The sequence below is a fragment of the Chanos chanos genome, chromosome 3 (assembly GCF_902362185.1).
Source record: "Chanos chanos chromosome 3, fChaCha1.1, whole genome shotgun sequence".
Taxonomy (NCBI): domain Eukaryota; kingdom Metazoa; phylum Chordata; class Actinopteri; order Gonorynchiformes; family Chanidae; genus Chanos; species Chanos chanos.
In genome coordinates, this window is record NC_044497.1 from 43,043,242 (window position 1) to 43,070,697 (window position 27,456).

Consider the following 27,456-nt stretch of genomic DNA (forward strand, 5'->3'; position numbering starts at 1 on the left):
GTTACACAATTTGATTAAAATTTGCTTGAGGGAACCTATTCAAAAACGCAGCAATGTTGCAGCTATTAAAACAGAAAGTGAAATTACATCTTACTTATGCAAAAATCCACGTTGAGAGGCCTTTTACCACATCTGCGACACAAAATGTACATGGTACGTGTTTATTTACATTGGGCAGCGGTGTTGTTGCTTGAGGGGCCAATTGACCTGTGGTGGTCTCTGGCCATCAGCTCTGCAGAGGACAGGAGTTATGCTTCTCCAGGGTCGACTCTTTGAACTTGAGTAGCATTGCCCAGACAGTCCTCCTACAGGATTTGCTGAGGAAGTGAGAGGGGAGTGCAGGAGGAAATTAGTCCCAGTCCATGGGGACTGGACCTTGGGCCCCCGGGATTCTGACACAACGCAGCTCTGCCTGGTTTAAAACACACTCCCACTGCATTAACACAACAGGCATAGTCTAGCTTGCTTAGCGCAACAACTAGAATGGCATTTTAACACCTTGTTTCACAAAGCGATATGAACGAATGCTTTTCCTGGCCAATTTTTTGGGCCAACAAAAACTGTCCTGTGAAATGAGATGTTTCCACTGGTTAATCCTCCATACTTTGTGCTCATGTCAATCTTTGCAAACAGACACGCACTGCATACATTTTAAGAAACTGACACTCAACAGTTTAAATTAAACTGATTTATTCAATAACGACAACACAATAGGTTTTCACTCCCTTGATACATTTCTACATACAAGAGTCGGACACACTGCAATCTTGGGGGTGCACCGAGTCCGCTCCCGTTCAGTGAGGTGTGGTCAGGTTTGGGCCTGGATTTGAAGACAGTTACAGTGGATTAGGATGGTCATAAACTTGTGATCTTCACCAGTTCCAGAAGAACAAGCGGCTGCCGTGTTTGGCTGGCTCCAGCTTGGCATCGATTGGAGGGTTAGGCTCAGGCCTTGGTCGTGAGTGGTAAGGGTTCTCTGGCAGAGGCCGCGTGGTAGCCACCTTAGTTACCTGAAACAGAGAGTTTATATTACCTAATTAGTAAGAAAAGGATCTTTAAAAATAGTATAGTGTCTACTTGTCAAAGTGTTTCAAGTCAAGGCTAGTGGAGATAGTAAAAGACTGGTTCGCACAAATTTCAAACAACCACTTTGTGTGTACCACACTGCAAGTGTATACACTGTGAGTGTGATCTTCACACAGCGGGCAGTTGAGTGAGGGATGGGGGGGGGGGGGGAGGCAGTGAATGCAAGGGGACTGAACTCTCACCTTAGAAAGGTCGCCTAATGCTGGCCTCTCCCAGCCCAACTTCTCCAGCACACAGTTATCAAACGCCTTCTGCTGTTTACGACACTGACGCAGCTCTGCCAGATTAGAGTAGTCCAGGCAAGTCCAGTATTCTGTGAAGGATTCTGCACAGTTTCCCTTTATCTGCCTGTAAAGCATAACGCTGCATTAGCACAGCACCACTCACAAGGATCAGTTCAGAGGCACGACCACTGGCACCGGGTTAATGAATTCATTCATCATATTTACAGGGGCTATTTTTATTTCTGGGTGGAACACGCAGGCTCAAACACCAATGCGTGATAAGGACTACATTACAAAATGCCTGGTATTAAAAATACACACTTTCAATCATCATTTAAAATGTTTATTCCGTGTGCATAATCATTTATTTGTTCATACTTTGGTTGTGCTATTTGAGGATTTTAAACAAAGGGAAGTCAGGCACCCTGTTTAATGACAGGCGGCAGTCACAGAGCAGAGGCGTCACGATGTGTCATTAGAGCAAAGCCACACTGAGTAAATACGTCTACCAGGCCTCAGACTGAAATGTGCCAGACCACTTCCCTTGTACATCCGACTGGCAGAGGGGCTGAAACCTATAGTTAAGGCCAAACTATTTAGGATTTTAATTAGGATTTAATTAGGTCTGAACCAGCTTTCAAACTGCTTTTACTCTGGCTGCTAAATCATGTGCTATTTTAAAATCAATGGAAAACATAGGTTAATGATTGTATGAATCAACAAATAGCCATGGAATGACATTAAAATGAGTGGCATGACTAGGATATTAAGAGCAGAGAAAAACAACAGTTTCATTACATAATAGTCATTTTAGCTTTTCTCTCATTCACCCTGATTCCAACAAGGGGCAGTGGCAGGGGTCACACTAAATTCATGAACATAGTAAATCTAATGTCAGTTCTTTTGATACTAAACATGACTCTATGTTACTCTCAATTAGCCCCAACAAACAGATAACAGTTACGCCACAAGATGCAGGGTATTTGGGGTCCTTTAGGAATGCATGAAAATAAAAATTATAACAAATATATTGTTAAGAGTGAAGTGGTTGGCCCTAGAATAAAATGGTTTGGCAAATAATTACTCATTCCACTCAATGAAGTTTGAGCGTGAAGCAGCACAATGTCTCATGTCAAAAAGAGATGGTTTTATCTAAGGCGTAGGTAAGGGCAGACCCAATATGCCAGTTTAAAATGAATAGTTTAGCATCTACTTGTCAAAATGAATAGTTTATCTTCAAACATTCAGACAATTTAAAAATGAAAAAATAAATATAAATATACATTGAACATATGATACAATTTGCTCACGCTTCAGTCAGTTAATGTATAACCTGTTAATCTACCCAGGTAGTAACGTTTATGTTGTCCAGATACAAAACCTGTCTACGTTCTAAACCAGTGATTCTGAACTCCAGTCCTGAGGTCCCCCTGTCCTGCACATCTTTGATTTAACTCATCATTAACACAGTTAATTGAGCTAATCACAGGCTTTATGATTAACTGAACAGTGGAATCAGGGGTGTCAGTCCTGAGTTAAAACAAAGACGTGCATATTTACATGAAATATTTGATGGCTCTATGACATATGTTCAAGAATCTTAAAAATGATCAAAGATGAAAATACAGCTTCAAAATACATTTTGAGGTGCAATCAGTCAAACTATTGCTATCAAACAAAATTAGGATCACAACTCTCGTATGGTTTCGTTGTTGTGGATAAACATTTACATATTCAGACATGGTAAAACAGTTGTAGACGTTGAGTACCTGAAGAACTGCAGAGCACATTCATTGACTTTCCGCCCTTCGTTTAGACACTTCCTAGGGTCCTTCTCCTCCCAACGACACAGCATGAACTCTTTGTTGGCCTTGTCACACTGGGAGCCATAGTGGTGGGCTGCAGCCTTCAGTACAGCAGATGAGACGTTTACCTGTTCGTGAAGAACCAGGTGGAGAAAGGTGAAATTCTTGAACCCTCAAATGCTACTTAAACATCCAAGCCGTGATAACACAAACTACAACGTTAGACTGTTTAGATCTGTGGCAGTTTCACACAACATGGGTGAGGGCAGTCGACGGGTGGTTAGTATGAGTTTCAAAGGACACTGGTGATTTGGGGACAGGAGGAGAATTAGGTTCACCGTCAGCTCGCCAGCTATGCTGCAGCTTTTGCTAGCTGGCTAAGGAATGTATTGAGAGATTTGTCACATTAGCTTACTGTCGTCCTTTACGTAATGTCACTGCACAGCGGTATGGTAACCATTAGAGAACTCCTAACATACTTTCATGAGCGGATCATATCCATCAGTTCAAAGCTTGCGAATTTTGGAAATAATGTGTGATCTCTAGCTAAACGTTACAGAGTAAACTTTCCTAGCCAGTGAAGCTAACTTGTTATGCTAACTATTTACAAGCAGACGGACAGTTCCCGCATACATGGCAATTGAGAATTTTCGTCAAAAAGCAAGAGAAGTGAAAGATGCTACACTTACATTTCTTAACGGAAAATATTCTAAATGCTAGCAGACCAATAACTCACACGCTTAGTTTTAGTGAAATTACCGTACTGATTTTCTGTAGCTTGCTGTTTGCAGGTCTCCTGATGTTTTCATTAAATTATCTTAAGACTTACCTCCTCAACATTCAGCTCTGCCAAAGTCGGGATCTCCACCACACCGGGCATGGCAAGATTTTTAAAACTGGTACAGTTTATACAGACTGATCTGACAGTCACAACTACAAACCAACTCAAGGTCCTCGCTCGCAGGAGGACGAGGCCGCAATAGGAAGGTCAGCCTATTGCGCATGAGCAAAACACTGAGTCGCTTAACTTTGAAATCACTTTAATGCGACATGAAACTGAGAGAACAGAGCGCCATAATGGTGCAACCAAACTTTAATAATAATAATGATACGTATTTTCAGCACTTCTGACCTTACTAAGCATACTTGTAATTGTTCATTTCTTTTACGAATATCATGCTTTCACCAAAATTGCAGTTGTTGTACTCATTAAATACCTATTTAAAGCATCACTCAGTCCTGACTATGTTTCCATGGAAACGCGACCCATTACTTGTCAACAGGTTTGGTCAACAGCTATGGAGTTTACAGGTGGTAGTTACAATGGAACCTACAAGTATGGCAGGTGGATGAAACTGACATATGATTATGATCGTTTTAACCTTCTTGCGATTACACTTCTGTCTGACAATGCTTGCAACGAGTTCTTCACCTTTTATTACCATTTTGACCTAATCGATTTGAACACTCCCCGCGACCCTAATTGGGATAAGCAGCTTAGAAAATGAATGAATAGATGAATGAATAATTTGAACGCTGTCAACATGACTAACTCTTTATACTAGTAAAATTGTAACTGGTTAGATGCTCGTTTATAGTAGTAAGAAGTAAGCTGGATGAAATCATGGTCTGGTGGTCATCGACCTAGCAGTGTCGCTACCTGCGAAGGTCATTTATTTTGTTATCAAGACGTAATTGTAGCCTTGGTCTTTCTGTGAATTCAGAACCTGATGTATTGTCATACAACATTTTTTCTGTTGTTTTCTTGTCTTCTGATCTGTACGCAGAATGGACGGAACAGGGGAGTATACATTTTCCACTGGGACCAGATATGTTGGGGAGTTGAAGGATGGCTCATTCCATGGGAAAGGTGTGCTGTATTTTCCCAATGGAGGCAAATATGAGGGAACTTGGGAGAAAGGAATATCAAAACAAGTATGTGTATATTTGTGTGTGTGTGTGTGTGTGTGTGTGTGTGTCTTGGGGGTTGGGGGGTGGGGGGGTGTCAATCCACACAGGTACCTCATTTGTCTTCATGGCACATGTTGCACAGTAGCCCTCATTCTACAAGTGGGTCTGTTATTCATAGTAATGATGGAATAAAAATGATTATTTCTAAATATGGCCTAGATTAAACTTTGAGAAAATGCACCCCATGCGCCAGTCTGTGTTTTGTAAATATGTCAGTGTTCAGGATCCATACGGAAGTCATACAGAGAAACATGTTTTGTCTTGTAATGGACATTTTCAAACTGAAACAAAACTAAGCTGGTTGTTTTGTTATTGTTACTACTGCAGACACATGGGGAGATGTTTGATAAATCCACATTGTGGATGAATCCACTGTTTTTCATCAATAGGGAAAGTACACTTTTTCTGATGGGTTGGAGTATCAGGAGGAAGACTGGGATTTCTGTGATGGCTTTGACAGGCGTTTTTACACTGAGAGGTGCAATGGACTAAAGCCTGCAGGTGTGAGTCTTCCACTGAAGAGAACTTAAAAAATTCTCTATTATCCTTGTCACTGTGCCACTCTCACACTCATTCTTGTACCTTTACGCCCCCCCCCCCCCGGACCCATGTCTTTCATGGTTTTACATCACTTCTTATCCACATGTTCTCTTCCTCCATTTTAATCAGTTGCTTGACAAGACCAAGAACAAGTGATCTGTTAAGCCACGTTTTACACGAACTGTTCCTTTAGGTAAGTGAAGTTGTTTACCTGTCTTTTTACAGGCGAGTCTCAGTTGACTGACCTGTTTCCTCCGCGAGTCACACCTGAAGGTTGCTATGACTGTGGTGATGGCTTTTATGATCCTAAAACCAGGATTATCAAAGACTATGAAGGCAGGTTCCTGAGAAATGCAGGTGAGATGACTGACAAGCTCATAGTATAGATTCTACAAACATATTCAGCATAGGGGTGTACAAACAGTCTGTTGGAATTATTCATTCTGTAGAATATCTAGATCTGAAACACAGAGAGTATGTCAGTGTGAAGTCTCATAAGAAGCACTACTTTATCGCTGCACATATTCTCTCTTCATTTAAATTCCACATCTGTAAATTATTTCCATGAAATTGCAACACAATCCACTCATTTATTTAATCATCTTCATATTAAAATTCAGAGTAAATGCTAAATCTTTGGCTCAGCCATCTGGAAAACATAAAAATACATGGAACTTTAGAGTGGTATAAATGGATTGGATAGATGCAGGTTAATATCATTGATTTGAACATTGAGAAGTGAGTTGCGATTGTAAGATTACTCATCTGTTGGTTCTTTTTCTTAAGCAATCATGCCCCTCCACTATAGTCATTTGAGCTCTGCTTTCATGGGAAAATGCAAAACACATTTTGCTCCTATTGAATGCCCATTGTAGGTCTATGATTTGATGCGAATTTTTAATGTCAGCCTCACTAATAAGAGTCCCGTGCCCTGTGCCAAAAGTTTTGCATCTGCTAGACAATGTCATGGATTATCAAAGGCTGTGGATTTAATATGCTTTGTCTGCAGTAAAGGGTGTGTCTGTACTTGTGTGTTTGTATGTGTGCTTGTACGAGCCTGAGCACACAAGCACATGTGTACACACGTACACGTGTGTGTGTGTGTGTGTGTGTGTGTGTGTGTACCTGTACATGTGCATCCACACAGTTTTTATGCTCACCATACATCCTTGCTGAACCACATCTTTAGGTTTTATGTTATAACTGTTTTTTCACACTCATGTTGGCTGACTGTATCGATCTCTCTTTGTTTATATAGAATACAAGAATATTTGCAACATTATTTTTGATATCGTTTCAAATCCAGGCATGTGTATTTGGATGGGTCTTTTTGCATTGCTAATTAATGGCAACCAGAGGCTCAGCTGGCAGCTGGCTGTGTTTTCCAGGAGTCTTAGACTTATAGTTTAGTAAACCTTTTCCATGTAACTATATGCAACATGATACAGATTACCAACCTCCAAGTCATCAGGGACCATGCAAATTTTATTCACATGTATGAACTGACTCTAACAGAAGAGGACATGTATATCCTGAACAGATGTCTTAAAACTGTGGATGAAGGGATTTTTCTTGTGCTGCGCGAGACACAACAGCTCTGTTAATGATAATTTAATTAGAGGCAGTACACTGCTGTTGCAGAATGCAGAAAGAGACAGAGAGCTGTGATAATGGACTAGTAGCAATGATGAGATCTTAATAGATCCTGTTTCTGTACTGTCTTTTTCCTCTGTTCCTCTGTGTTTTTACACAGGAAACACTTCAAGCATGCAGCACTGTGTCTGTGTGGATCTAAGTATGCAACTTTGATATGTAGAGGTGAAAATGTAGATTAAATGTGTGGGGTGTGTGTGTGTGTGAGAGAGAGAGAGACAGAGAGAGAAAGAGAGAGAGAGTTTGTTTTTAACCTTATTTTCACTGTAGAGAGAGAGTATGGTCATATTAATTCTTCAGATACACTCTCGTATGGCTAATCCACATCAGTAACAGTTCACAGTGGAGCGTGGTTAGCAGTAAAGCAGACATCTGGGATTTCAATGTATACAGCTATTACGTCTGATAGTATTGTGCTATTGTGCCAAGAAGCCGCTGCATCCTCAGGATTTATTTTTATCACCCCGAGGTGAAGGTACATTTGTCAAAATGGGTGTGAAGACAGAATTTATTGCCAATGGCTTCCCTCCAGGATGGAGGAGAGCATTGGTTAGAGACACTGGCTGGCCACTTAAGAGGAACTACACTCCCAGCGGGGGCGTTTTTTGGGAAGGGGAGGAAGAGTGCAGCTACAGCTGTGGGGCAGAGGACCAGAGGGAAGAGAAGAGGTAGAGATGACAGGGGGATTCTTTCCAGGGAGCTGCTGCAGAGGCTGGGCAGGAAGGCTAGAGGAAATGCCCAGGCTCTGGGCCAAGCAGGCGCCACATTGGAGCAAAAAAGCAGATGGGAGGAAGCCCTAAGGAATCTCCTACACTGCTGGCTGGAGCAGAGTGAGTCGGTTGGTTAGAAGAGGTTGGGCTGTGACGGATAGGAGCTTCAAACGACATTCCTTATAGTGCCACACAAGGTAGCCCAAAGGAACACCATCTCCTCCCACGACTGCACCCTGTCTTACCAGCGTTTGAAACCTTTTTTCCCTCCTTTCTCTATCACCAGAATCACTCCACCAGAATCACGTCCATCCATGCTATCAAAGATAGACACACAAACATTTCAAACATCACCAAAAATTCTATCACATGCAAATATTTGAATGAGACAACCAGCGTTCAGTTACTAAGCAAAGATAATGGTTTATTTGTTTAACTGTAAAAAAATATATATTATTAATAATAATGTTATATCTTAAGTCAGTTTAATTTCAGTCGCAGTGTTGTCAGTAGTTCCCACATAGATGTTATTAGGTTTGGAAGTAGGGCCAAATGCTAACGGAGTTGTCTGAGAGGAGCTCACACGAGACATGGCAAAGCAGAGAGGCTTTATAACGTAAAGGTTCCTGCCAAGCCTCCATCGTTATACAGAGCATGTGTAATAAGTCCAGGCAGGAGAGCTTTATGAATTAAACTCTTCAGAGACTTCACACAGAATGTTGTGAAAGGCAGCAAGCCACAGGGTTGAGGTGCCATTGATCAGCATGCTTTTAGCTCTACACTGGACCAGGCTTCACATTAAAAACCTTTTTTGTGTGTTTGATTATTTGTTTTTTCCCAAATCAGAGCACAATTTTAGGGATAGAAAAGAAGTGATACTTAAACTAAAGGTGACCAGTGAACACTAATGCATCTATTCTAAGAGTAAGATACTTGCATTTACTGTTTTAGTATTACTTTTTTAGTTTGAGGTATTATTAATGATACATTTAGTCATAACTTTTGAGCTTGTTAAACAGCACCGTTTACTGTTGAGTTGAATCTGTGTCCAATCACTGTCTTTTCTTTCCCTCACTGGACGTAACACCACCCATAGCTACAAGTTCCTAAGTGCCAACCTGTTTGTCATAGTTTCCTGTTTCTGGAATAATTGCTCCTTTGTAACTTGCCAAGGATCACATTCAAAACATCCCAGCCAATGAAAACAGCCAAGCTTGAGCCATTGTCACACTGCTCTGAGTCAAAATGAAGCCTATAAAAGAGATGGTATCACTTCACACTGATGGATATTATGTCCGAATATCTCAGCACACCACATTTACTGAAGCTCCTTACACTTACCTGGCTGGATAGATATACTTTAGTTGAACTCCAGCTCCTTGGGATCCCCTTGCCAGTATAGTCTTAAAAATAAAGTTTCTTAAAGTGTTACAGTATAGGTAGATAGAAAGTAACACTTCGGCCCTATCTCAAAGCAATTAATACAACTATCATCTTGTCTGAAAGGAAACATGTTTCTTTTTTGGGTGTATTTAGAGATGACAAACACATTTGAACAAGGTGTCAATACAGTTTCCTTCTCTCCTGTGGGTTATGTTGTCAAAGATATATGTTGAATTATTAGACAGATATGTATTATAGCTTAAATAGGAAAAGTCGTTTGTCCTGCAGAAGCAGACTAGGTGACTGACCAGCATTTTCTTTTTCCTTTGTATTTTATAGACTGTGGGAAAATTGCTAATAAGAGAAACCGCTTTCAATTTGAGTTTACTAACCATATACACACAATGTTGTTAAAATTGGTAATCACTTACAATTTTGTTGCTGTTTCGTGAAAGCTGTATAGAGATGCTCAGAATGTCCTCGCAGTCATTGTTACGCTTTGAAATGTGGTTATTTTCTTGCTTACCATCGGACACATTGCGCATGGCTTAACAACGCTGGTCTTTAGCATGTTTCACTGCTCCGTCGTGATTGAAATTGGGTGTCAAATTAACTTTAAGCGAACTGTAACGTCGACAAAGTCCATCTATTTTAGACTGATTGTGAGCCACATGGCCACCTGTGCTCAGAAATAGAATATTAGCGGATGAATTTAGCAGAACCGTAAACGCTGACAGAAATGATCAGCCTCGAGAGGGTAATTTACCGCAAATATGAAAATGTGTGAATTTGGACTCATTACCATACGTGTTAGTAATTGTAGTTCGCCCCTTACCACCAGCGATTGGCTGCGCTGGTACCAGTGTATTAATTGGTTTAAAATAGTGATGAAATGTTCTTCTTGAGTATGACCTTCCTGCGAGGGGAGGTGTGAACCATAGAACAAGGGAGAGACCCGCGTATGGTTAAAATGCAGCTGTCGCAGAATGGACCGGTCGCGTGCTGAAAATTCTCAATTGGTACATGCGGGAGCCAGGTAGAAGTGGCGGGAGGCGAGTGGAGAGGCCGTTTATGGCCATCGCATGCAATTACCGACAATCAGAGGAGAGCTTAATACCTGTTCTCAACAATGGGCCCAGTTCGCCTTGTACACGGGGGTGAGCGCTCAAGTGTGTGCAGCTGCGCGCTACGATTCAGCACTAGCAAAAAACTACCTCTTGCTCCGCAATTAGCAACTCTTTTCAGTTTTTAACAATTTAAAAAGCAGTAGCCTATATTATCCACTGTTTTTGCTTGCAGAGTCATCTCTTTAAAGAAAAGGAGTGATTGTTGCGTGAAGTAGGCAGTTTCAAGAACGCATTTGCGTAATTATCGTCTTAATCCTTGAAGTAAAAATGTAAATAGGGTTTTTTAAACATTTGAACAGTAGGAATGGGGTGGCCTATATTATTTCTGCACATCAATGAATTTGAGTTATTCTCCTATTTCTCAATGTCACTATATTCCTCAGTCATTGGCTCAAATGTTTGAATTGGTCCCGCAATAATTATGAGATTATCCATTGTAAAATGTCATAGAGGGCCTTTACATCGAAAACGACCACAACAGTTTTATTCTTTCTTCTGTCTTTACAGATGCTCAGGAACATGATCGGATAGTGCGCACATGTCAAAAGGGCTGAGACAAAACGTGGACGGGACTCGCACACCAGAAAATATGTGACCATGTTCCCATGGGCTAGTTCATAAGAGCAGTAGAATCGATTTAATCAGACATTTGTAACGAATAAAAAGACATGCGACGCCTTGGGTGTTGTCGTTAATTAAAGAGCATTCACCTGAAGATTGCAGTTTCCTTTGTTCTTGGTTTTTCAATGTGCCAAATCAACACATATGTATGTTTTAAACATAAAGAGAGCGTAATTCATTCTAGCTTACAAAAAATATGCCCACGTGGAATACCAAGATGATAACAAGTTAACACGGTCAACTTCCTGTATAAATAAGTAAATATAAAAAACATGCAACTACGTACTCGAGGCGCGGTTACAAGTTGCATATTATTTACGCAATTCTATCCACATGAAAATGCATTTTGCATCAGATTCCATAAGTTACTCGGTGTTTAGAAAATGTTGCTGTGACTTGCCCTCCCCCCTGAAGATCTCCTTGCTCAGTGTCACTCTTCATTGTAGTTGCGCCTGTTTAAAATGGGTGGATTAGGACATACTGTTTAATAAGAATGCTTTACGTTAGTACTATTTATTAGATTTTCCAGTATACATTTGTGCATTCTTAAAACCCCTTATACACTTAAATAGCATAAAATAGCACTTATAAATGTCATAGCTGTTTTGTTTCAGGAAAAAGGAAACTATCATCCTGCCCAGCACTGCTTCTGTGGTTTGGCTAGTTTAGATCATAGGTTAAGACTTAAGCACTGCCAAAGCTCTTCATGTATGACAGCTATAAAGACTGGCAGTTGGAATACAGTCACTGAATACCACACTCCCATGAGGAGACATACACATCTCCCATGGGGAGTAGGGTTTCATCCAAGGTCTGCTTGATTTTGAGATACATAGTGTAGGCTATATGATAAACACATTGCTCATAAGGCCGTGCGTGCATGTGTGTGTATGTGTGTGTGTGTGTGTGCCCGTGTGTGCAAGTATAGTTCAATGTGTCTTTGAAACAGAGCCCTGGACAGGAGATCAATCCCATGAGGCAGTCTGACAGTGACTTCCTGTATGTGACGATGCTGGAATCAGTGCTTGAGTCATTACTGCATACACTGACCCGTGAAGAGTCTGCCAGCTCAGCTAACGCTCTGTGATTGCTTCCTGCCAGGATTTCAGTGTGCACACACATACACACATGTACACACACTTGCACGTGTACACAAACACACACACACATACACGTGTACACAAACACACACATACACAGATTCCTAAAAATTTGCACACTCAAATGCATCATGTATATAAATACACATAGCATTGATACCAATAATATGCAAAATCCAAGCATACAACCATGTGTTGCTTCAGTGTGAGTCTACAGGAGCTCCTTCTAACAAACCTGTTTTTAATTAGTCCATCCTTAGATTAGTTTATATATGTGTAGGGGTGTGTGTGTGTGTGTGTGTGTGTCTCTCTGTCTGTGTTGATTGTGTCTGCTTGAGTGTGTGATGAGCTCTGGTGCTATGGTCACATCAAAATCTTTGGAATTTTAGCAGATTTAAAAAGACAAAAAAAAAATGGTCAGACTGAGGAGTATATTTAATGCATTTATTACACAAAAACATTTATGATACACTGTCAGTGAAATATTTTTCTTGTTTTTATTATTATTATTATTATTATTATTATTATTATTATTATTATTATTATACAAAACAGACAACCAGAGGGAAAAGTGCTTACAGGATATTGTCTGTCTCAATAAATACAAGAACATGGAGGCCTTGACTCCCTCTAAAACACAGGAGCGGATTCCTCTCCCCATAACTGACATTAAGTTACAGTTTCCAACGGTTTTTCTCTCTGCCACAGATCTGCCACAGGCATCTGACAGCCTCAGTCCATTGAGTGTGTACCACTTTCCCCATGCTCTGGGAGCACTGAGCATACAGGGCAGACACTTACAGGTAAAAACAGAAAAAAAAACACAGATACGGACGCGGACGCTGCTCTCACAGAAAGGAATGGCACGGCTTAAATAAAAAAATGTTCCACATGTACATTTTTACATTTTTTCATCTGCTGTTTCTATCTCTCTCACTCGCTCTTTCTTGTTCTCTCTCTCGCGCTCTCTCTCTCTCTCTCTCTCTCTCTCTCTCTCTCTCTCTTTCTCTCTCTCTCTGCTTCTCTTTTTATCTCTCTCTATCCATATTTTTCTCTCTCTCATTCCTCTCTTTTATGGGAACAGATTAACATCACTGTAAACAGGCATTAACAGGCATGAACATCACCGTAGACAATGTATACATCTAGGCTATCCACCCAGACAGGATTTTTTTCATTTTGTTGTATTTTATATTTTGAATTGATTTTTTGAGGATAAAACAATATTTGTGGTTCCACTGTTCCACACCACATTTTGGGTGAGCTCTTTCTGTTCCATTGTGGTATGAATGCACCCATAACATTCAGTCGGCACTTCTCTGAAAAGCATACCACATACTCTATTTCAGATGCACAATAAAAGGCCAGCTTTCTAATGCAATCTTTAAGGCAGCAAAGTGTATCAGAGTATCAAGGGGGCTTCATACACGTCTCACAGTCAGGATGGGGCAGGTAGGTTTTAAGTCAATGCTCTGTTTAATTGAACATCACAGTCTTTAAAATCATAATAAATATCACACAAATGTCATGACAATTCAGAACTATGACAAAATCACATTTTTGTTGACCATATATTTTTTAGAACAACATTTTTTTTTAAAAATAAAATTATTTCATTTTTAAATCTAGTAATACATGTTCAGTTGTCTTCATGTTTGTTTACTGATTTAAAAAAAAAGTATTTTGTTGACAGGAAAACAGAATACTAAAGATGTGGATTATGGGTTATGTTTTAGATCCAAATTTGAAATTAACCAATTAGGCCTTGTGGCATTTTATGCCTGAGCAAGTGCAGATGGTGACAAGAGATTCAAATCTGTCCTCAACATTTTTTTTTATAGTGCTTAGTATACACAGTCCATCCTAGGCAATCAAGAACATTCACATTCTGAACTGCACCTACCAGACATGATCTGAGAAAAGAGCGAGGCACTATGCTCTTTATATATAAAGGATCACAGATAGAAGGAATGTCCGGGGCTCTGGAGCTTTGAGGCAATGCCAATTTATGTAAACAATTCAGAAAAAAACATATTTCTGTGTACTGAACAGCTCCGCTGAAAAGGATTGCATTTGTGTGTGTTTCCTTCATCTCGTATAGAAGGGAATGAGAAAGATATGAGGCGTCTTACCTCCTTGTGCTATGGTCCCTATTTCCTATGCTCAGTGACTTTTTTTTCACTCTTTTCAAGTCATGCAGAGATGAATTGTTCTTGGAAACTAGATTCCCCTTTTGCTGTGGTCAGTTGTTTTTCTTTTGTTGTGTTTTTGTTTTTTCTGAGCTCTCAGCGAGAAATAAAAAGAGAGAGAGAGAGAGAGAGAGAGATCGGGCACTTCAGAGAGCTTGTAATCTGGCAGATGTGTGCTCAGATACAGGTGAAAGCTGATGAGGGTTCATTCCCTGTTTCTTGGAAAACAAGTCCCCATTTCACAGGATGTGCCCCTTCCCTTCATCCACAGTTAAGTCTGAATGGGTGCAGGAAGGTAAATCCTGTCCACCGAAATGAGGGTGAAAAAAGTCTCGAGTCTGTCTCCCCAGCAGTTCAGAGGTCAAGAGCACAAATAATTGTCCACCACACTGCTCCTTAAACCAGATTCGTCCTCTGGGCTCGGGACAGCGCAGCCGGAAGTTTATAATAGTAGGTAAGTGTCGAGGGGTTGGATGCCTGTTTATCCGTGGTGTTAGCGGCTAAGTGGAAGCTGAGGCAGTGACATGGCTTGGTGAGGGAGACTCGGTGTAGTCAACACAGAGAATGGGTGACCTACAGAGCACAAAACAAATAATACAGACATTGTAATTCTAATTCTTCTCCTAACATTTTCAGCTTTGACAGGATATGCAGAGGGAATGACTGCAATGTAATTATATGAAAACTGAAAATTGTAAACAATTGTACGCTATAAATATAGAAACGTAAAAAACTGTTGCCTTTCCTTGAACTTTACCAAAAATATATATCCATTAAAAAATATACGTTCTATTTACATTTCAGTCAAATCATCGCACTCGTAATATATAAATAATATAATACATAAAATAGATTTCCATAGATTTGAAAATATAAAGCTTACTATATTAAAACATGCCTCGATATAAAGAAATATACACTATTAACACTGGGGCTCATTTATCTGTGAAAACATAACTCTGATATGACGCTTACTCTCAATGTAGCCATGCAGGGCCACCATGCGTGCTCTCTCTGGGCTGCCAAAGGGGGAGTAATGCAGCTCATCGGGCAGTGAAGGGGGCATCCGGGCCTGGGGGTGACCTTGTGGTGGCCCACTGTGCTGCGGGGTGTGCTTTTTGTGTCTTGCTCTGCAGTTTTGAAACCAAACCTATGAAAATGCAACGTCACCAGCCGTCATGTAGCCATCTTTCAGAGCATTCAAACATTAATTTGAGGCAGAGACACTTAAAAAAAAAAAAAAAAAAAAAACTCGACTAAGCCAATAATCAAGAATTTTGTCATACTTCACCATGGTAATCTCTTGCAAAATATGTCAAAGTTAATAAAGCTCGAGTATAAATAAATAATAACAGGAAGAGGAAAAAGATTTTTTACAGAAAGAAAAGAAAAAACCTCACGGTCTTCACAAATGGAAAAAGTAACTCTGAAAACAGAAAAACACAACAGCTTCAGCAAATTAAGGTGGAATAGAGTAATGAATGAGGGGGGAAAGGGAGAGAGAGAGAGAGAGAGAGAGAGAGAGAGAGAATGACAGCATTGCAGTCTCTTACCTGTATCACACGTCTGCTCAGTCCTGTCATGTCTGCCAGTTTCTGCAGGGTTTGGGCATCAGGGTTGTTATCCTGTGCAAACTGAGCCTGCATCACCTTTAACAGAATGAAGAGTAAAAAACAATATCACTTTTATAGGTCTCTGTATCAAATGATTGAATTACATTTTCTAAATTTGAATATCCATTTTAGTTGTGACTCAAACAAAAGAAATGTTGCTGGATAAAATGCTGTTCTAGGATCATATTCAAAGAAGCTCTTTTAGGTTTTCTATTCAAAATATTAGGAAGGTTCCAATAGAATGTTTAAGGCATAACAGTTTGTCCAATTTTAGGTTTCAGGAACACATTAGTCTTAGGTTACAAGGAGAATTCCTCTTAACACTCAGAGAACATTAGAGCTTGATACAGCTGCAGAGCATTTTAATTAACATTTACAAAACGTCATGTGTAAAATATTTCCATTTATTGTGTGCTTCTGACACATTATTGGAAAGTCCTTAGAACATTCCTGTCATAATGTTTGAAACAAACTTGATAAGAACCTACACTACTGACTATTTTGGCAATATCTTCCATGTTAGCTCAGATTGTCCAAACAGTTTGCAAAAGTTAACCTGGAGCTGCTCTGCAGTAAAGGAGGTCCTGGCTCTCTTAGCGGGCTTGGGCTGACTGTCCTGTTCAGATGGCACTGCTCCTTCCAGAGTCAGTCCACTGCCTACAAACAACAAAAAAAGAGGAGATAACAGAGGAGAAGTTAGAAAGTATCCAAGTGAATATGTTCATCATCCGCTATAAGCGCTGAAAAAATCAAACACTCCTGACTAACTCACCGCTCTCTGCGGCCCGTTTAAGGTTCTCCACCATAGTGTCGTAATGGATTCTGCATAGCACCTTCTCTTCTACCAGTCCAAACTCCTCTCCTGTGGACAGCTGCCGCTTGCAAGAGAAGCAGGCAAAACAAGCCAGGTGGTAGGCGTTGCCCCTAGCTCGGCGCACCCAGTCGCTGGCATAGATCTGGCGTCCACAGCGGGCACACTTTGTACCAAACCTACTGTGAGAAAGAGAGCAAGAGAGGGGCTCGTGCGTCAATGCTCCATTTGAGGCATGGCCTTCACGCTAAGTGACTGAGGTTAACAGAATCAAACAGTAAGATGTTCAAGGATCTATTTTTAGCTGCTCAAAAGCAGACTGTATTGAACATCTAGGTCAGAGGTTTTGACACCAACAAATTACAGACTAATCTTAGCGCTGAAAATCTTTTGTTGACAGGTAAATTTGTGACATTGCTAAAAAAAAAAAAAGCCCTCTTATTTGAGCTGGGTTCAATAAAATTTGGTCTTGGACTAACTGCACTGTTATTATCATCTACAAAATATGCTCCTTCATACTCGAAATATACAATGTGCTGACAGTTTGAAGAATTTAAAAAAAAAAAAAAGAAAGAAATTTCACCGACAGCTCGGAGAGTGTTCAGAACAAACCAGACACTGGCATATTTTTGACCTACTCGTCATTGCAGCGGTTGTAACATTAACGGCTGTAGGACTCATAGAGCCTTGTTGTAACCAGCAATTCTTACACAGTCAGCCGCTTTCCACACTGTTGTAGACTATATGCAACATGCTGCTAATGTTTGGAATCACCTATAGGATAACTCAGATCTACCAGCAGGGTCAAGTTGCTCGTTGTTTGTCATATTTTGTTCTCTTTTAATCTCCTCAAAAGAATCTGGGCTTTAACTCACTTTATTTTTTTGTTGATGAATGCACGTAACCAAGGGTTGAAAGAGGGCAAAGCAATATCATGTTTCAATTATAATGCATTTATCACATTCCCCGCCACTGAAATGAATCCTCTCTTTTTTTTTTCCAGAAAGAGTTTTCTTCTTGGAACCGTACAGCTCCATCCAGCACTTCACACAGTAGATTAATAGAGGATGTCAATTCAAAAACAATTAATAATTTTAATACATGTAAACTTAATTTCATGCTTTAAGACCATGCCCTGTCGAGGCCAAGGCTGAATCAGGTGTTTTATTGTATGGACTTGTTCTGGTCTGTTCTGGCCAGACCATGTCAAGGTGACTGAGCTGGGGTTGTAGGGTTCCAGTGGTGAGACAGCCAGAGCGGCTTGGAGCACAAGCTGAGACTAATAGCGTGCAGATGGCCAGGCGTGGCCCCGCACTGGCCTTTATATGAGTCCAAAAGCTCATCCCCCCTCCCCAATACCCCCCTAACCACACCTCTGGCATAGGGAGCTCTTGTGTAAACACAGTGTTGAACACTGCCTCCTCTGACCGCAAGAAACATGGCTTATGGGGCTGACTGATTTGACTGCACCCCCCAAACACGCCCCCCCCCCCCCTTCTCTTTCTCATGAACATTCTCTGAATGATGACACGACACTAGCTTTGTGTGCTGGATCCCATGCAGAGAGGCCCTCGGGGGTTTATCCACTGAAATGACATCATAGCAAGACTGAGAGCTACAACTCTGAGCACTGCACTCTCTGACTGAGAAAGTAAGATGCTTGCTTCTATACTGATATGACGACCGTTAATGCACTAAGCAGAATGGCCCTCCTTTCTCAGATTCTATCATAAAACAAAGCAAAAATCGTCCTCGTTTCCTAATCAACGTTAAAATGTTGGGATTTGCGTCAGTGAAGATTTTTCTTAAATCTGTTTTCATCATTCTTACACGTTGAATACATTCAGACATACAGTGTGTGTACAAAAGCCCCATTAAGGCCTGTAAAACCATTCCAAGTTTTTTTTTGTGTACTTTACTAATCATATTCTGACAATATCATTCCAGACAAAGAATACAAGGCATGAGTAATGATGCATTTCAGCAGATTGTTTGTAGAGAAACGTTGTGGAGTAGCGCTGTAATCTTTTATGGCAGCCAGTCTCCCGCAAACCCTCTGAAAAACCCCCAAAAATTAAAGGGGATTTTTTTTTTTGTTAAACGTGCAGCATGTCTGATTGTGCCTCTGCACCAAAACCTGATGTTTATTCTGGATTTACATCTGTCCTGTGGCTCAGAACTCGCTAGGGGAAAATCCAAGCCACAAAGCATTTCCCCAACTCCAGCGCAATTCACCTTCAGCTGAAAAGAAAACCTTGAGGAGGAACATGATTTGCGGATTAATTTTGATATGCTCTGGGAATTCTGTAATCTTGTGTAAATCTGTCCTGAGAGAGTCTTGTTTGATCGTGAGTTTTATAGACCATGTTTTCAAAGACTACGACTAACACTCTGAAAGACAGGAAAGCACATTGTCTGCCAGATGGAATTCACCTAATGGAATATTTTCTTTTCTCTTACATGAGTGGAATAACATGTTTGGCACTGGTCCATGTTTTATACATTTAAGTACATTTTTAATATTTGAGGGAAGTTTGATAAAAGAGACCAAAGCTTTACAGTAACATGATAAATACTCTATTATCAGATTTGTGGTATCACACGTTTTATATCATATTATATAATTATTAACATATTTGAAATTACTTATTTTTATATACACATCCCTATGTTAGGATTATTTAAAGTACCGTTGTATTTCTTTTATATACTCGTCATTGTAACTGATAAATTCACTGACCTTGATCATGCTGCAGTCTTGTTGTGACACTCAATTCTAGATCATCATTTTCTAAATTACTGTATTCTTTTTTGTCAGCAGAAAAGGTCAGAGCCCTTTTTTTTTAATCCTCTACTGTGAATGTGAATTATGATAAAAAAAATTTTAAAAAAACCGTTTGCAGAGTAAAATATTTGCAAAGTAAAAACGTCTTAAAAGAAAATGAAAAGTTTAAACAGGCTGTAGTTTATAAGATAGCAGAGAGAGTGTTCTAAAAATGCCTCTGAAAAGGTACCTCATCGGGTCTTCTTTCATGTGAGCATCACTCATTTGTCTGTCTAAGTTTAGTGGACTGATGATGAAGCTAGGCATGACACTCCTCCCTTTTCCCTCCCTGCCAGTCCTCACACTCAGGTTACTCGCTTAGCATCCCAGGGTATCCCTGATTAGCAGTGCTTTGTAACTCCCTGTGTGGCCCTGTACTCAGGATTTCAGAGTTGAGTTTCTTTTTTTTTTTCTTTTTTTTTTTTCTGTTTGACATGGTGTAGGCACAGCAGCTACTCTGTCCTGTACTCCCTCTACCCTGTACCCCTTCTCCCTTCTTTCTCACACAGAGTAAACCCACTTTGATTTCCTGCAATTACACTCCATTAGAACAGCTGTCAGTCTGAGCTGAGATGACAGTCTGACACAAATAAGAAAGCTCTCCATATGTCTGCCAAAGAGCCAAGGGAAATCTTTTTGGACCCTTCAAGACAGAGCTACAATTACAAACGGAGCTCACTGAGAATCATGAAACAAACAAAAGTGACCACAACGACTCATTCTTATGTATCATAGCAACATTCCACCTTGGGTCAAAAAGACCTGAAATATCAAAATAAAAAGGCTACACATCTCATCCACCTCGGGGTTGCCTGATATACAGTGAAAAAAAAAGGTCTCCTCCATACCCCATAAAACCCCCAAAAAAAGAAAAGATTTATGGTAGGTATCAGTGGAATGCAAATTCACCCCTCTAAATATCATACTGTTGAAAGAAACTCGATAGCCTAAACAATGATGACAAATGAGCTGTATAAATGCCTACTGTTGTGAACAAAAATTTAAAGACCGAGTTTTTAAGACAATGTATTCCGTTTTATTGCTGAATAAGCAACGATCCAAACAATAAAAGAATGTAAAATAGCCCATGATCAGTAGGCACTGGATATTGATTTCCAAAGAGAAACTATGTCCATGTTTTCTTGCTGCTTTGTTGTACTGTATTTTAGCAGTGCACTAGAGAGGAAGGTCTGCTTCCTTCCAGTTGTTGGTCTTTGAGATTTTAAGCAATTTAACATACTGATGCAGCGAAGCAATAGTTTTGTAGTTCATGGCAGGACACACACAAGTTCAATTTCACAAGATCCAAATTAAGAGGTAACAAATGCAACTGTTTAAACTAAAACCGATGCAGGTACGCATCATGACAAAGCCTGTCCTGGAAAACAGGTCCGAATGGTACCGGTAACTGAAGAAAACCTGGATTCTCGTTCTGACTCAATGCCACCTGAGCCTGCTGCAGTTCAAACACATGAAGAGAGCCTAAAAACACATCTATCACCTTTTTTGTGGTTTAACTTCAAGGTAATTTCATTAAAAGTCATACTGACCACCGTGTACCACTTTGGTCTCTAATTGCTGGTGATTATAAACCTCAGCCCAGCTACTCTGTATCAGGTTGCTGTCCATACGAACAGACTATGATCAGGACCAGGGAATGCAAAAATCCCAATCACCAGCAATGCTGGCTAGTCCACCAGAAAAGATAACTATGTCTCTCCAAATACATTGAGCCTCTCTCTTGCTCTCTCTCTCTCTCTCTCTCTCTCTCTCTCTCTCCCTCTCTCTCTGCTGTGAGAACAGAGCTTGCTGGGAAGAAGGGTCCTTGTCTTCATGCCTCAAGCCCACTACGACTCTTTTGTTGAGTCACTTCAACAGGCATCAAAACAAGGCACTCAGTTCCCTCAAAAGCTTGAAACTATTACAGCCCTTTTGCCTTGTCCACATGAATGCATTATACAGTCAATCATTATTTTGCCTCAGGTTACATTCCCATGTTTCCAACTATACAGCATAAAGAACACATCCTTTACAAATAATAAACGAAAATTCAACAGTCTACTATTGTGCAGCAACATACACTTCAACAGCACTATTTGGTAATAGTATTTTTTCTCCTAAACTTTCATTTATGTTAGTTTAACTGTCAGTGAAATGTTTTTTTTGTAATCTGCAATATTGTCTTACAGAAAATATTTCAGAGTCCAATGATACATGTTTTCATTCCCTCATTATAGAAAATCAAGAAATGCCTGCTTTAGTTTCTGCAATTTCAAAGCAAAGCTTTTTTAAAAATATTTACCAGTTAAGCTAAACATTACATAACCACAATGCAAAATGCTAAATGACCCTGTATACTGAAATTACTGAAGCTTGTTGTAATTTCGTACTTCCGATTCATTGTTGTTCTAACTACGGAATGCTAGATGGTCGTACTTGGATGCTTTAGACACATTTTCATGGTTATAACTTGTATTTCACATAATCTTCTCTACACTTTCATTATGGAAAGGATTTATGATCTCCAACCAACCGTTATTCAGACATATTCGTTATCATAAGATAAGAAAAATTAGTTCTTAGTAAAGAGATTATCTTTTCCCTTCCTCTTTATAATTTGCCTTTAGATGATGAACAATGTGTGTTATTTGCCAGGACCTCTGTTTTCTTTGCTCCTTTTTTTATTTTATTTTGTTAATATCTCTGTGATTCACATCTGAATCACAGCAGCTTTGATTACAGGCTGATAAATGACGTCTGTAAATCATTGACTGAGAACTGATTCCATTGTCTCAATGCTGCCACTGTCTCCCTTTGATGAGCTGGGGTTTGATACAGTATCTTGTGAGGCTTCACTTCAGATTATCGGTCTAACACACACACAAAAAACAACCTTCTCCTGAAATGTTGTATCGACTTAAAAAGCCTTGGTTTTGGTTGTGAATGAAAAGGGAAGACTGGCCAATTTTGTACTTCTAGTCACAAGCCATTTTGAGTGGTCTGCAATCATGGCATGTCACAGTTTTATATCCTGACAATGATATCACAGCTTTGCCCTCCCGTGTCACTGGAGCTCACCACCTTCTATGAGCATATGAATGTCATATAAAGCATGCTAAAGCATTTTAATAGTAGAATATAAGAGAGTTTGAGCAGAATCTCTGTGCTGGCTGTATCCCGTGACTAGCAATTGTATTTCATTTTATTCAATATACATATTCTTGTGTAAATTGTACATAGGATCACAGAACATCATCTTTAGTAATTAATGCCCTGAGTGGTGTATGAAAGCATTATTAGAAATATATAGTATTGGATTGATTAACGGTTAACATTTAACTATAATATGTATTGCGAATATATTTTAAATATTTTAAAATGTTAAAAAATATTTTATCTGCCACGGAGACTTTGAAATGAAAACAGCTGAATACTGAACAAAAGCAATAACATATATTTTTACGCTTCTTTTCTTCATCTTTCTAGGCGCAGAAAATAACTCGTAAATTTGCAGTTTGCTCATGTAAAATTATAGAGGCGCACACCTATCAAATTTTCGGACAATGAGATTATTAAGATTTCTGATTATACTTACAATAACCTACTTTGACATTCAGTCTTTCGCTCTCTTTAACCTTTGTAGTTAAACCAGGTTAAATTCCGATTTTTAAAAATATTACTGATTTCAGTAATACAAGTATGTAAATCTCATAGTCTATTACATTCGAGCAATCGCAGAACACATTTTAACTTGTTTGGCTTTTACAAAATTATTTGATAACTAGACGTTACACCATTTTGTTTGGACAGAAATTATTGACCTACATTGTTATCACAGAAATTAGTGTAATTTATATTCTTCTTGTGGCCTGCTTGAAAGCCTATTACAGACCGATCGGATGATCATTTCACTCATTCATCCGGGAAAAACTGAGTTTGTTATGAGATCGAATCCTTCATTAACTATCACCACAGTAAGAAAATAATGAAACAAATTAGGCGGTCCTTCATCCTACATTCTACTGGAGAATCTGAACACAAAGCGGAAAAAAACTTACCCTACCTGAAATAATCCATTTTACAGAAGATCTCTTTATTTTTGATGTAGCAGCTGCTGTGTTGACGCAGTGAAGTTCTGCAGACAGAGCACTCCAGACACCTCACGTGCCAGATTAGATTATTAACCTGAAAAATTAACAGCAGACAATGGGTCAATATCAACAACAACAATTATGAATAATGAAATTACATATGGCATATATTTACATAACCTTAATAATTTTGTCGCTTCCGTTTGCCTTTTTCGGTTCTCATTAATTTGTAAATTAACTGGCTGACCATTTTAATTTTTCACGCAAAATGTAAACAGAGCAAAGAAAATAGTTCTGGTAAAATATAATCAGTGAAACAGGGGGAATACACTTCCTGTACTTGCGAAACATATCTTTTGTAACTAAGAACTTTAACAGTCTGGATGCATTACACGTCAGCAAAATTCAGTTTTGAAATTGGGCTTTGTTCCAGCAAGGATGAATAGCCGTTATTCAGAACCCCATATTTAATTTCCACTTGTTCACGTGTTGTCGTTTGTTTTAAAAACTAATACGGTAATAGTGCTGCCGTAGTGCTGAACTATAATTTAAATTTGTGTTTTAAATTAGAGTTTTAAATTTGAAAAACGAACGCGTAGAAACCTACAAATGGAAAATTGTATTTTTCATGCGGAGTAACTTTGATAATTTTAGCAATAAACCGTACTTTTTGCAGAAAACAAACATGCAGATGACCGTAGAACGGCAACAATCCCATCTAAAATGCCAAATCAAAGAGAGACTTTACATTCCCTTCTATTAGTTTCCGTGCAGACAAAAACAAAGCTAGACGGATAGCGAACGAATGATCAGTTGTTGAGTAACACACTTCCTGTAAAACACGCCCGGTTGTTTAACTTAGGAGCACGCGAGCGCACGCGAGTAAAGAGGTGTTGGACTGCATAAACACCGACACCGACATTCAAAAGGATGCGTGTTGTTATGACTATCTCACAATTGGCTACATTCTTTCTTACATCAACAACGTTAAATAGTGGTAAAATGAAATAAATAAATAAAAAAATTATTTTCTCCTATAGACTTATTGGTGGGAGAATGCGCTAAAATAAAGGGATGTATTCTTAATAATAAGATGACAGAGTGTATCCGCAAGAGAGACGCATACACGGGTATGTGTTGATTTGTTAAAGTGTCGTTATGCTCGACAGATTAGTTTAAAATCTTAGACTACTTATGTCCCGCTTAAGACACATCAGCACCCACGCACTCGCTCACCTTGAGAAGATACCTATCCAGAATCTCTAACCCGCAACTTGCGCATACGTTCTTTCCTGTAGACGGTACGGAGGAGGCAGTCGACGTGGGAGAGCATATGGATGGTGTTGATGGGGGACTTGGCGAAGAACGTGTGTCCTCTTTCTCCATATTTGATCTGTGAGACTCTCCGTCTGAGTGAGACTGCGTAGATAGTAACAAAATATTTGAAGCAATAGCTAACTGTACAATGACCAATAAGCTTACATGAACTCAAGTTACTCTTAAGTTGCAAAGGGATTCTAAGTGCAGTGTACGAGGGTATGTACAAGAAGGTCAATCAATTAAGTGCAAGATAAAGATTTAGTTATGTTACGCTTTACTTCTGAAAGGCCTACAATTGATATCGCAGTGCACGCCTCCACACAGTGCTGTATTCAGGAAAAGTCTGCAGGAAAGCCATGAAGGCATTTCTGTTTTAGTCCAGACAACTACAATAAATATTTGACAACAGTAACAACTGTTCATGACAAGCCCAATGCTATCCCAGAAGACCCTAAATAAGAACTCAGTAACGGTGAAAGAATTCAAGCTGCATAGCTCATTATACACATTTAAGTAAATGTAAAAAGAAAGTTCTATCCAATATCTGTATTCTCCTGATTAATACTTACCATTGCTTGTCCGTGTTGGGCGTCCACACAGCGCGATGCTCCCGGTGTACTCTGTGTATCTGTAGAAATTACCTACAAGACAGAATTCAACGGCAAGGCGACGTCAACCCACGGCACCCCATCTCAAGCATAACATCCCTTTCAGACATCTCACTTGCAGATATATAAGCGCTCGAAACAATGAAAACCGATTTTTAACGGTGTATTCAGAACATCGCAACAAAAGCCTCTCTTTTAATGAAGCGATTTCAATTTGGATTGATTTTTTTCTCCTAACACTTAACCCGTGCCTCTTTGAGTAATCGTATTTCCACGCAATCCAGGGAGCTGAAAAAATAAACTACCTGCAATTACAAATAGCTTGAAATGCTCACGATAAGAGGTGCCCAGAGTGTCAATTTCAACTGTCAATCAGAAAAAGCAACGGGCCACCCAAAGAATTGCAAATTTGATTTTTAATGGCAGTAATTAAAATCTAATTTTTTCTCTGACGACTTGGCATGTAAAGAGGATGGACTGCAAATCACACTATTCATAATAGAGACGTTTTTGCGTGGCGCGCAGCTGATCTTTGTACACAACGAGAATGATTCTTATGACATCACTTTAAGGTGAAAATGTTAGAAGCTTCGAGCAGCTCAGACAACAGACTGAAAACAATAAGAAAGGAGTTGGCAGCGAGACACAAACATGCATGACTGCAAGAAGAAAACAAAGTTTTATGAATGGTGATGCTTATGTCGTACTATCGGGACAAAATCAGAAATGTAACCAAAACAGCTCCAGCGTCTTTAACGAAGTGCTTACCTGTTTCGAGGGAATTCCTTCGGATAAAAACTTATTTCCCTCTGAGAGAGGGGCCAGAACTTCATTTTTCCAATACATGAAAAGGCCTGGAAGAAAACGGCCTGCAAAAGAGTTAAAACTCTCAGTGTATCCTCGTATAATACGTGAAGTTTTTACAGGACGATGCGTGTGTACGTTATCCGTCGTGGCGTTAAATCTTCTTGGTGCAGCAGAACACGATTTTTACACAATACACAACTTCCCTCTCAATAACAAACAGCTTAGCATCGTGTAGTTTGTAAGAAACGCAGAATTAGAAACCCGCATGTGAGACGCGGTCCTGTAAGTTGAACCAAATGGGGACGAATGTAAACTGTTCGTCGGGAAGCCTTATTTAGAACGGTTGCTAAAATTCTTCCTTCCACTTTTTCTCCCCTTTTGGGATGGAATTGCTGACTACAGGAAGTAGATGAAATTGAGGGGCTGGCAGGTTTGTTCCCAATCTCTTCAGAGGAGCGCGAGTCAGAGCGCAGCCTACCCTCTCTCTGCGCGACTGTAGTGAAAGTTAAGACTTGAGCCCCTAGCTCAGTGGGGGAGGGTGAGGTTGTAGCACAGTGGGGTTTGACTACGGTTTATTTTAGAATATAGAAATTTAAATATGGTCAATCCATAGGCTTTACTCGTACGCAACTGAAGAATATGAAAAATAATCCATCCTCTTCAAAGCTTTCTTTTTTTAATTAAGTGTATTTGATCTGATAGAATTTGGGAACATTACAACTTTGTAAACCACAGTAAACAAAACTGATTGTGAGATGTCTGCAACACTCAAAGATGCATGTTTCATGTGACTACGATTTTATTGATAAACATACCGTGCGAGTCGATATCAAGTGGTCAATACTATTTTAATTCAAGCGCTATCAAAATAATGGGTAAAAATGATCAGCAGAACTGAAATGAGAATAATGGTTAATTTACTTTGACAACTGTCAAAGCCAAGACCAGCCGTGATGTACTTAACATTCTATTT

At 39.6% G+C, this 27,456-nt stretch overlaps 3 protein-coding genes across 4 annotated transcripts; 1 reads left to right on the forward strand and 2 right to left on the reverse strand.

The window, feature by feature from the left end:
• Positions 1 to 679: 679 nt before the first annotated feature.
• On the reverse strand, positions 680 to 4,080 carry ndufa8 (NADH:ubiquinone oxidoreductase subunit A8). The gene is made up of 4 exons (XM_030768620.1): positions 3,945 to 4,080; positions 3,080 to 3,243; positions 1,269 to 1,434; positions 680 to 1,010 (listed from the first exon to the last, which is right to left on the reverse strand). The coding sequence occupies exons 1-4, from the start codon at positions 3,993 to 3,995 to the stop codon at positions 873 to 875; spliced, it is 519 nt and encodes a 172-aa protein (XP_030624480.1). The 5' UTR covers positions 3,996 to 4,080; the 3' UTR covers positions 680 to 872.
• A 333-nt stretch (positions 4,081 to 4,413) lies between these two features.
• Positions 4,414 to 11,053, forward strand: morn5 (MORN repeat containing 5). Its single transcript, XM_030770124.1, has 5 exons — positions 4,414 to 4,460; positions 4,903 to 5,050; positions 5,476 to 5,587; positions 5,852 to 5,983; positions 11,007 to 11,053. Exons 1-5 carry the CDS (start codon positions 4,414 to 4,416, stop codon positions 11,051 to 11,053), a joined length of 486 nt encoding a protein of 161 aa, XP_030625984.1.
• Positions 11,054 to 14,902: 3,849 nt separating this feature from the next.
• Positions 14,903 to 26,522, reverse strand: lhx6a (LIM homeobox 6a). Of its 2 annotated transcripts, XM_030769646.1 has the most exons (9): positions 26,445 to 26,522; positions 25,638 to 25,709; positions 24,985 to 25,167; positions 23,721 to 23,842; positions 16,795 to 17,015; positions 16,579 to 16,679; positions 15,963 to 16,058; positions 15,385 to 15,559; positions 14,903 to 14,982 (listed from the first exon to the last, which is right to left on the reverse strand). In XM_030769646.1, exons 1-9 carry the CDS (start codon positions 26,520 to 26,522, stop codon positions 14,903 to 14,905), a joined length of 1,128 nt encoding a protein of 375 aa, XP_030625506.1. The 2 variants fall into 2 exon arrangements, with proteins under 2 accessions (XP_030625506.1, XP_030625507.1); XM_030769647.1 differs by lacking the exon at positions 25,638 to 25,709.
• Positions 26,523 to 27,456: the final 934 nt, after the last annotated feature.

Excerpts from the sequence above, each read along its gene's own strand:
- ndufa8 (XM_030768620.1), bottom strand. The coding sequence starts at position 3,995 with ATGCCCGGTGTGGTGGAGATCCCGACTTTGGCAGAGCTGAATGTTGAG. Across the intron at positions 3,244-3,944 it reads CAGAGCTGAATGTTGAGGAG|GTAAACGTCTCATCTGCTGT; the intron begins GTAAGTCTTAAG and ends CTTCACGAACAG. Across the intron at positions 1,011-1,268 it reads CATTAGGCGACCTTTCTAAG|GTAACTAAGGTGGCTACCAC; the intron begins GTGAGAGTTCAG and ends TCTCTGTTTCAG.
- morn5 (XM_030770124.1), top strand. The coding sequence starts at position 4,414 with ATGGAGTTTACAGGTGGTAGTTACAATGGAACCTACAAGTATGGCAG. Across the intron at positions 5,051-5,475 it reads AGAAAGGAATATCAAAACAA|GGAAAGTACACTTTTTCTGA; the intron begins GTATGTGTATAT and ends TTTCATCAATAG. Across the intron at positions 5,984-11,006 it reads CAGGTTCCTGAGAAATGCAG|ATGCTCAGGAACATGATCGG; the intron begins GTGAGATGACTG and ends CTGTCTTTACAG.
- lhx6a (XM_030769646.1), bottom strand. The coding sequence starts at position 26,522 with ATGTATTGGAAAAATGAAGTTCTGGCCCCTCTCTCAGAGGGAAATAAG. Across the intron at positions 25,168-25,637 it reads CCCAACACGGACAAGCAATG|TCTCACTCAGACGGAGAGTC; the intron begins GTAAGTATTAAT and ends CTATCTACGCAG. Across the intron at positions 16,680-16,794 it reads TAAACGGGCCGCAGAGAGCG|GCAGTGGACTGACTCTGGAA; the intron begins GTGAGTTAGTCA and ends TGTTGTTTGTAG.